Source organism: Carcharodon carcharias, chromosome 12 (assembly GCF_017639515.1).
Source record: "Carcharodon carcharias isolate sCarCar2 chromosome 12, sCarCar2.pri, whole genome shotgun sequence".
NCBI lineage: Eukaryota > Metazoa > Chordata > Chondrichthyes > Lamniformes > Lamnidae > Carcharodon > Carcharodon carcharias.
This window is the reverse complement of record NC_054478.1, coordinates 115,688,034-115,699,053: the sequence shown is the minus strand read 5'-3', so window position 1 is coordinate 115,699,053 and position 11,020 is coordinate 115,688,034. Positions and strand designations below refer to the sequence as shown.

Here is an 11,020-nt window from a genome sequence, read left to right as displayed (position 1 = left end):
TGTGATGCTTGGCATGATAAAGCAGTGAGGTGATGGCATGGCGGGCAAATGAGAGCCCACCCATCATGGAAACAGCACATTTCCCTGGAACGCATAAGTAACGCAGTGGGTTTGGGATGATACAGTGTGAAAACCCACCATCGCGGAGTGCAAATCTGGGATGATTCTGCCTCACATTTGGAGTAATGTTACATTTTTGTTGTTCTTATTTGAAAAATTATATACCAGTAATTGCTTTAGAAACAGTTCAGAGAAGGTTCACTCAATACAATCCTGGGATAAAGGTTTAGCTTATGAAGAAAGGGCGAACATGTTTGGCCTATACTCATTGGAATTTAGAAGAATGAGAGGTGATCTTATTGAAACATATAAGATCCTGAGTGGACTTGACAGGGTAGATATCAGGAGGATGTTTCATCTTGTGGGAGAGGCTAAAACTAGGGGACACAGTTAAAGAGTAAGAGGTCTCTCTTTTAAGACAGATGCGGAGAATTTATTTCTCTCAGAGGAATGTTAGTCTGTGGAATTCTCTTCCTCAGAAAGCAGTGGGGGCTGGATCATTGAATTTATTCAAGGCTGAGTTGGATAGATTTTTGATAGACATGGGAGTCAACATGGCTTTGTGAAAATGAAATCATGCTTTCTGTGGGAGATTATAACAAATGCATCTTTGCAGCCACTTCTTTTAAGACCCTAGGATGCATGCCATCTGGTCCTAGGGACTTGTCAACCTTCGGGTCCAATAGTTTTCCCAGCAATTTTTTCCTGGTGATGGTGATTGTTCTAAGTTCCTCCCTCCCTTTCAGGGTTCTAGGGGGCAGATGGGAAAGTGGAATTGAGGCCACAACCAGATCTTTATTGAAAGGCAGAGCAGGTTCAAAGGGCCTATGTTCCTATGTGAAGCATCTTGAGATATTTTGTTATGTTAAATATGCCATATAAATAGTAGTTGTTGTCAATCTATATAATTTAAAGAGCTAATTTATTCAGGACCAGAAATCCTGCAGATTAGCAATGATTCCACTAAAATCAACTCCACTCGCCCCATGGATTTCTCAGGGTTGAGGAAGACCATCCCATTAACTGATCATGGCTCCCACTAGCATTACGTCTCAGCCTCAACCCCTGGGTTGGAAATCCAACAACTGCTGCTAGGTCCAGAGGTGCCACCAGCAAAAGGGTACTGGCCTGCTTCCAGTGGCCTTCATTACAAGGGGAACAATAAACTTTGCCATTAACTTTTTCTTTTCAGCAGTCTGGATCTGAATCATAGCCTGAAGCCTGAGTGGCCTGAATTTCACCATTTGGCCACCACAGATAAGGAAAGAGATTTGACCATTGAATTCTGCAGGTTTCAGCCGCAGATTGGTGGGGCCTAGGATTACGTTAGCCCCTGCTTGTGACTAATCAGCAGGGTAGCAGTGAATGCTTATGATATTGCTGAGGGAGCTACATGAGAGGCCTCAGACTACAACATGCAGAACCATTAATATGGCAATTAACACCCAAATAATTAGTTTCATTACCTGCTTTATTTATTGTTTTTGTTTCTTGGACTGGAGTGGCAGGGGAAAAGGGTGCTCATTTCTATTAATAGTTAAGTCTAGGAAAAAGAATACCTACTTATTTCACAGACCCAGTATCAATGTCAAGATGTTGGGATTCCTCTAGTCTGCCCTGACAAGGTGAATTTATCCCAGCTTCAGAAAATACCTGCCACTGATTAATGTGACATTTCCATTTCTCATGCTTTTTTGCTCTCTCTGAGAGCAGATCAACTGTTTAATTCCCATTAACCTCCAACTTCCATGCTGTTGGCCTGTAATCATCTGGTAATAAGTAATTTGGCAATTAAACCTTACAGGCAGCAGAGGCAGGAGATTTATATACTGACTTTCTGGGCTGGATTCAAACTCAGGAACCAAATGATGCTGACAGAATTATTTACCTAACTGAAGTCCTAGACATTGTTAGCCTCAGACCTCCAATGAGCTAATTCCTAAAGCAATACCAGCACTCTTGAAATAAAAACAAAAAATGCTGGAAAAACTCAGCAGGTCTGGCAGCATCTGTGGAGAGAGAATCAGAATTAATGTTTCGAGAACAATATGACTCTACTTCAGTATTGCTGGTTCAAGAAAAGTATTTCATTTGAAAAATGCAACTGAGAAAGAAATAAAACACACTATCTTTGCAATTTATAGATATATGTTTATGAGGTTTTCTTAATTGTGACACTCATTGTAACTTAAGCTTCATACTTTTGTATGAAAGTAATCAACAATAATGTTCATTAGCTGATACACATGAATTAAAACATTGCATCTAATCAAACAGAATGGTATTAATTATAGCACAGTATATGAGTTCCTTACATTGTGTTCACATAAAAGCCAACTGATCTCATGCAACACAAGTCATGCACACCAGTATTTTCAATAACTGTAGATAGTTTTTTAAAGACAAACTGGTAGTAGAGATATAGTTTTACAGTAATAATTGTGACCGTCACTAGGAACGACAAGAAATTATCAAAGTGGTAGCTAAAACTCAAGTTAATCTTGGTTGGCTTCCTGTTTGAGCCATGAATCAATTCCTTTCTCACTGATTACTTTGTGTGCCTGAAGTTACAAGAGGAGCTTGGAGGTTGAAAATTACAAGGCAATAAATCCGCAGGTGTAGTCATTTGCAAAGTTAGTTATTCATCTGTGGAACAAAGAAAAGGAACTGGTCACTTACAAGGTACTAATTAGCAGTACTGGAGCCTCGGATTAAAGGGTAGAAAATCTATTTCCCAGCCAGGGCTCAGCACACAGCATATTTCCCAATATGAAAAGCCGGGTAGAGGTATGGTGTTGAATATACATTTTAAAAAACTACAAATGCTGAAAATCCTACAAACAAGAATAGAATGTGTTACAAATAAGCAGCATCCGTATCTGTAAAGAAAAAACACATTTTGGTGTTTAGTGTGCAAGAACGTACAAATCTAATGAAGGGTGTACACTTGAAGCATCATTGCTGTCTTGTTAACCTGCTGGGTACTTACGACATGTGTATTTTTGTGGGCAAGTGAAAAGAGGAAGACAGAGCCCAGGAGCACAAAGAAAAGATAAGCTCTGTTGCCTACTGTCTTGAATAGTCCAGGGAATGCTTACGAGAATCAAACTGTGAGTCTTAATCTAAATCTGAAGTCCACATAGATGTCATGCCCGACATTTCCAGAAATGACAGTTTTAGACTTCTCATCCTGCATTCCAAACTGACACAGAATTCAGTGGGAGTATTGCAAACAGGGCCCAGGGTTCTCTCAAACACCAGAGCTGAGCTGGATGCTGGCTGCTCCATTTTATTGATACAGCTCAGCCATAATAGCCAGTCATTTCCCATTGTTGTCAATGCTGAAAGTTGTGGAGATCTTAGAAAGGAAAACATTTTTAACAGAAGCCTAGGCAAAGGAAATGTATGCATTTTTATCAAAAATATACTTTGATTGACAATTTTTTCTCCTCCAATTTCTATGCCAATGAAATTGTGTGATCTAACATTGGAATATAGCTCAGTTGGCACTAACTGCTTTCTAGTCCATTGTCAAAGGTTTACTTTCAGTGTTTCCATTTGGTTTGTAGTGTGGCAGGGGTTTCAAACAACCAAGTAAAACTACAAGAAAGCTTTGACCACAGTCATTTTCCTAACTTTTAACTTCTAACTTTGCTTTTAGGTATCTGTATGATTCATCGCTACATCTTCTTTGCATTTTTTTTCAATCATTTTATATGTTTAACTGAGCACACGTATAAAAGTAAATACACAGGTATCAGATTGGGGCATATGTAAATTCATATAATAAACTTTAGAATATAACAATGGTTTACAATGTCCTAAATGATGCATGGAATGAATGGAATATTACCAAAGCAGAGTCAAGGGCCAGGTCGTTTCCCAGTTCCATGAACCTGAACTGAGAAGAAGAGGCCGGCAGGTTGGATTTTCATTCCAGGGGAGCAGGCTGGATGAGAAGTTGAGCCCGTCACCCCTGGAATGAATGCAGATGCAGGGTGGGCAGAAGGCCTGCTTCAGTGCACTTTGTTGAAGTTATTTTTAAAAATTAACGAAGCAAAAAAAAAGCCCTCCAGCCCTCATCCCTCACCCCCCCACACACTCCCCATGCCCCATCCATGCCAACCTATGCCACCTTATGCACCACCAGCCACCCCCATGGCTCCTAATATGCCCTTTGCAAATCTATGCCCCTTTACCCACCCACATGACCCCTCATACCCCCATGCCATCCTATGCCCACAATCATGCCCATTGTCCTTTATAGCCCCTATGTCATCTGAGTGTCATCTCTGCCAATCTATGTCCCCCATCTACAGCCTTTTGTCCTTACCCCCTCCATACCAACTCACCTAATATCCACCATAGGCAAACCTCGGGACCCATGCTGACATCAAATATTGTTATATGTCTATTGACGACATGACTAATAAAAAAATACTCACTGAAAAAATAACATTCAATGTATTGAAAGTCCTTCAACTAATCTCTGATGAAACCAAGCATTTCGCTTAAGTACTTAATCACTTATGAAAACAAACATTTCTATTCTATAACCATTTGGAGCTGCCAGTCAAACTGTTCATTTAACAGGAACCCCACTGAGATAATGTTAGGTTGTCAAATTAGTCATGCAGCACAAATCCTATAATCAGGCTTAATCACAAATCAAGCTTGTGTCAACAGGCAGAGTAAAATAGCAAGCAGTGATTTCTATTTTAAACTCCACATATTTTTTTAATTTAAAGCCCAGCAAAGTTAAATCCCTTGACAGCTCCAATGAGCTTTGACAGTACTTTGAAAGCTTGACATTCTTTGACAATGTTGACAGTTCCAATGCATTTTTTTACACACAATCATGTTTACTTTTAACATTTGCAAAGGGCAACTGACCTCTCCCAAGGGGTACCTTACCTCTTCCAAAGGGGTACCTTATTTCTCCCAAAGGGCACCTGACCTCCGCCAAAGTTGTCTGGGACTATATCCAAATGGGTACCTTATCTCTCCAAAAGGGACCCTGGCCATCCAAATGAATGCATAAGGTCCAATCTGCAAACCTCATGTTTCACCTACCTCACCAAAATCACACGAGTGGATGCAGCTGCTGATTCCATGAAGCACGGATGTGCAATTTTGAGATCCACCACCACCCATCCCTGTGAAAGTGGTGGAGACCAGGTTCATGGGCAGGACCTCTGGATTCGGGCCTCTGCTGGCATTTTCGCACAGACTGAGAGCCTTTCCATCTGTGCTCACATTGTGGCCAAGGTGCATTACCGAGTGGGAGTTAAGAATGTCTTTATAATTTCTACTTTAATCTCTGGATAGCAATCAGGGAGGGAGCTTAGGTTTTTTTCAGCTGCCACCTCAGAGGTCCTGAAACCATTTGGAGCAATCTGGCTGAGATCATAGCTAGAAGTTAGACTACCTTGGCCCCATCTTTGGACAGTAAGCAAAACAGCTCAGACATCAGCCAGTACAAATATTTTTCCATTAATTTTACCTTTTACCCAATTGAATAATTCCACCCCATTGTAAACCAGAAAAGAATGTTGAGTAAGTACCTTCAACTGCTGTTTCAACAACTTCGATAGACACCGATTTCATTATCTGCTGGAGTCGATTCTGAATGTCAAGCAAACCTTGAAAGGTCCTCACAGGAAAAGCCAAGCTGGCGGAATATGCTATCGGCTCTAGTACTGTTCGATCAGCTTCCCTCAGGCCAATTCCAAATACCACAATTCCCAGTTTTCTTAATTTTTCCGCCTGCTGTGAAATATCATCACGGGACTTCCCTGAAGTGAGAAGCAATATAATCTGTGGAACAGCACTGTCCATCCTGCTTCCTGCTGAGCTTGTGAAAACATTCCTTATGACATGGTCCAATGCATAGCCAATGTTGATTTTTTTGCCACGCTTTAGTTTGAGTTTCTTAATTGCAGCCAGAACTCCTTTCTTGGTTGATTGAGCGTTTAGAAGGAATTCAGTTCTTGGATTCTCACTGAACTGTACAACACCAAATTGAACTTTTCCATCTCCAACATCAAAATTTTCAACAATTTTAGCCATAAACTGACGAACGGTTGGAAATCCTTTTCCAATTTTAGCAGAACCATCGACAAGGAAGACAACATCTCTTTTATCAATAGCTGTAACAAGGAAATGTCATCACCCTTTACATATTTTTGTGTAATGACAGCAAAACAAATTCAAACACATCAAATAATTGCTAAAGAAGCTAGTTTTTTATCTCTTTTCCTTCCTCTAATCTTACAGGCACTGATTCAACTCCCAGTGCCATGTGCTAGTGATGATAGAAATAGGAGAATCAGGCAGATTAATGCATGGCTGGAGATAATGTAGGAGAGAGGGCTTTAGATTCCTAGGGCAATGGGATCAATTCTGATGGAGATGGAACCTACTCAGGCTGGACAGGTTGCACCTGAATAGGATGGAGTCCAATATTTTCACAGGATGGTTTGGTGTTAGGGAGGGTTTAAACCAACTTGGCACGGAGATGGGAAACTTGAAGAAGCTAGTCCAGAATATCAAAAGCACATAGGCAGGTTGGTAGAATGGGCAGACAACTGGCACATGAAATGTAATGCAGATAAGTGTGAAATGATTCATTTCAATAGGAAGAGCACAGAGAGACAATATGAAATAAAGGATGCAACTTTAATGAGGGTGCAGGAGCAGAGGTATGTGCATGAGTGCATATGTCCATAAATCTTTGAAGGTGGCAGGATAGGTTGAAAGAGTGTTACATAAAGCATACAACATCTTGGCTTTTATTAATAGGGGCATACAGTACAAAAACAAGTAAGTTATGTTAAACTTGTGTAAAACACTGGGTTGGCCCCAACTGGATTATTGTGTCCAGTTCTGGGCACCAAACTTTAGGAAGGGTGTGAGGCATTAAAGAGAGTGCAGAAAAATTCACAAGAACAGCTCCAGGGAGGAGGAATTTCAGTTAGATAGAAAAATTGGATAATTCCCTTGGAGAAGAAAAGGTTGAGAGATTGATAGAGGTATTCAAAATCAGAACAGATAGGCAGAAACTGTTCCCATTATTGTAATGATTGAGAACCAGATTTAAGATAATTGACAAAAGAAGCAATGGTGATGTGAGGAAAAACATTTTGACATAGCATTTGGTTAGTATCTGGAATGTACTGTCTGACAGTGTGGTAGGGATATGTCCAATTAAAACTTTCAAAAGGTTATTGGATTATCATCTGAAAAAGAAGAAAGTTTTAGCACTTAAGAGAAAAAAGCCAGGGAGTGGCACTAGTTGAATTGCTCCTTTGGAGGGCCAGCACAGACATGGCATGGTGAATGGCCTCCTGCTGTGCCATAACCATTCTATGATTCTGCGGTCTTCCCCGTTTTAGCCCAATCTGCCCTATCCTCCTTGTTAGCTCTTAGACACATTGCTACAGAAAACTAGTCTGGACACACTCAAGAAATACCTTTCTGAATGTGCAAGTCTGTTTAAACCAATTAATATGAAAGTTAAAACTACTCTGCCTTTGCTATAATTTAGCTTAATCTCTGCATTTACACAACCTATCACTTTGCAACTGATACCAAAGGGTCTATACACAACACCCAAGCAAACTTAAAATCTTTTCTGTTTCTCAATTCTACCCATAAAGTCTCCACTGCCTGCTTGCCTCTTGTTATATTCTCTCTTATCATTGAAGTGAGTTCATCTTTAATCACTGAGACTACTCCTACCCTTTACCATGCTCTCTATCTTTCCTATGGATATTTTCACCTGCACTATTTAGTTCCCAGGTCTGGCTGTCTTGTAACTATGGGCAGGATCATCTCAGATTTTCACTAAGTGTGGTAGCAGGCAGGACAAAGGACTTTTTACCCACTGACCACAATGGCGGTTTATCACACCAATCATCCCAATCCCTCCTCATTAATTATGCATTCCCGGGAAACACGCCATTTCGATGGTGGGTGGGCTCCCATTCACCCGCCAAGCCGTCACCTCACCATTTCCTCATGCCAGGCGCCATATTTAAAGTGCAGTCCCGTGCACACCTCTCAGTGCTTCCAGACCAGGACTGCTACACAGAAGACATGGCCCCGAAAGGCAAGAAGAATGCAGCCCCCTGGTTTAGTGATGATGCATCCCTGGAATGGCTTTTCGACAAGAGGAGGCCCATTGTGAAGTCCTTGACCCCTGCTCTGGGCGAAGACCAGCAAGCAATGTCACCAATTCAGCATGGGAGGCAGTGACAGCAGTGGTCAATGCCAATGCCCTGCAAAAGAAGACAGCCACCCAGTGCCGCAAGAGGAAGAATGGCTTCATCCGTTCCACCAGGGTAAATCACTCTTCTTATCACTCTCAACTCTCACACTCACAAACCCATCACACATCCACAGGGATCTCACACCTCAACGGACAACAGCGCTAACTCTCACACACACCCTCACATCTCCATCAGGCTCATATCTTCTCAAGTTCACGTCCTCATCCCGTCCATGGCTCCAATCACCAACAAACATTCCATGTAGTGCCAAGTGTCCTGCATCTCTCCATTTGTTTTCATGCAGGAGGAGCTGGCTTAAAGCAGCAGGGAGAGGTCCCAGAGCGGGGGTGGAGTGGCCCACATTAGGCTCCTCACTCACTTTGAAGAGCATGCCATCACGTTGACTGGTGAGGTCAGCGGCAAACACCCATGTGAGGACCCTGCACCACATCATCCCTCTCTCAACGCAACTGTGAGTGCTCTCTCTCCTGCTTCTGACTGTGCTGCCATGCACTAATTATCTCTAAGTTGGTTCACAGGGAGCTCTGCCAAGTGACTGACACCCTCAGCCAGCCAATCCCTCAGCTCCATCCAGGTATGTCTCCAAGCAAGAGGACACCTCCTCCATTGAACAGCTGGGAATAAACAGCCTGGAAGACCCATCACAGCGCCTACACACACCCTCCCCCAGTGCAGAGATACATACCTCAGTGGGACCTTGATCTAGAGCAGGCTCGGGTTCACAAACTGGTGGTCACCACACAGACACATGTCCGCAGCAGGAGGTGGCAAGTTCAGCCAAGCTCCCCAGCACTCAGAGGACTGCTGGGGAAGAGGCATCTGTGAGCTCTGAGTTAGATGATGAACATCTAGATTTGGCTTTCAGCTCACCATGAGTCAGCAGAAAGGGGAATATCATGCAGAACTGTCGGAAGCCCTCAACACAGAGTGACACGCGTGTCGGATGAGTGTGTCCACCTGCTCTCTGATGAAGTGGTGCCCACATGTGTGCGTATCAAGGTCTCCATGGGAAGGACGGCAGACGCCATGGAGACCCTGGTCCAACAGAATGCAGAGATGCGCACAGACCTGCACTCCATCATGGTTGCCATGGGTGAGTTCCTGCAGTGGCAATGTGAGGGGGAAACTGGGCACTTTGATGTACCTCCAGCTGCTTCTTCCCCTCAAGGAGTCAGACCCGGGCCCTTGGGCACCCAAAGGGAGGAGCAGCGGCAGCTGGAAACCTCTGGGTCAACCACTCAGTAATCTCAAAGGCAGTCCTCTCCCTCCCTTTGCCTGTCACCTCTTCAACCTCGTTCTCTGTCACTGGAGAGGGAGCAACTGGCCCATAGGAGGACAGCCAAAGCAAGCCGGGGCCGCCAAGGCTACGGCTCTCCAGAAGACCCATGCCAAAGTCATCAGAAGTAACAGGGCCAGCCATTGCACAGGCTGTCTCCACCCCTGCTGAGGGTGTCAAGGCAGCATCGATAAGTCTAAGGCATAGAAAAGTTAAATTCTGATCACAATTGGTTGCACAGGTGAACATATTTTGTCACTTTACAATCTGAAAATATATTCACTTTCACTGAATATGTTTCATCTTCATTTACAGGCTTCATGAGTCAGTCCCCTGCATCCCACACTGCCCGTCACCCCAACTAGCAGTTCAGCTGCATGCTGCCAGCCCACGAGTGATTCTGGAGGAAGAAATATATGCATGTGAAAGGGCCTTTCGGAGCCTCGTGCAAGTACTCTACCACGCACGCCAATCCTCCCCCCATCACACTCATCTCAATGTCCCGAGCATTTTCAATGCTGCCTGCTGGGGTTCGCTTTCAGTTGTCCATCTGAGCTGACCTGCATCTCTGCCCACCCACTGAACACACTCCTACGTAGGACCTGTTCCCGCCTGCTATGAGTCTAGTTTCATTTTCAATTTAACCAACATTGTAGAGGTACAGTTTTTCCTCAGGTTCCCTGTCCTTGCCCCTCCCCAAGTCACCCATTTCCTTTCCACCATCACTGTCAACCCCCCTTGCATCACTTTCCACATCCTCACCAGCACCTACCAGCCACAACCTTTTCTTCCAGGAATATCCAGGTGAACATGCACATTCGCTACCTTCCCGAAAATCCCACTCCCAGCCACATTCACCTCCTGGACCTCCTCCTTCCCGCCCCCAGGGTCCGTGTCTGCCACCGTATCCCTACCAACCACCCCCACCATCCCTTCTACCGATATCGTCGCACCCTCACCCTCCCACCTTACCGCCTCACTCTGCCCTTGGTCGTTCTCACCATTCCCTCATACCATGCCCACCCTTAGTTTACTCCCCAGTAGGCAGTCATCAACTCCACAGATCCCTCCCTTCCTCCCTTGCACATTCATCTAGACATCCCCCACACCCCCTCCGGACTCCTTCCCCCCTTGGAACCTGTTTCCTGGGAATGCATAATTAATGAGGCAGGAAGTAGACAATACAGCATGAAAAGCCATCAAAGCAGGTAAAGCATCTTTTTTCCCACCTGCTACTGCACTTAGTGCAAATCTGGGACACTTCCTCCCTATTTCTGCTGGTTTGGGAACTAAGATTAGGGGCATAGCCTAAACATTAGATCCAAGCCTTTCATAAGTGAAGTTAGGAAACATTTCTACTTGCAAAGTTTGAAGCTCTCTTCCACAGACAGCA

General features: G+C 43.8%; 1 protein-coding gene across 2 annotated transcripts in view; it reads right to left on the bottom strand.

The window, feature by feature from the left end:
* Positions 1-2,190: 2,190 nt before the first annotated feature.
* LOC121284958 (collagen alpha-3(VI) chain) overlaps positions 2,191-11,020 on the bottom strand; it is a 101,503-nt gene continuing 92,673 nt past the window's right edge. For both annotated transcript variants that reach the window (XM_041200948.1, XM_041200949.1), the window contains 2 exons: positions 5,625-6,209; positions 2,191-2,706 (listed from right to left, as the gene is read on the bottom strand). In XM_041200948.1, coding sequence (XP_041056882.1) covers positions 2,699-2,706; positions 5,625-6,209 — 593 coding nt within the window. In that variant the 3' untranslated portion in view covers positions 2,191-2,698. The remainder of the gene's footprint in view (positions 2,707-5,624; positions 6,210-11,020) is intronic.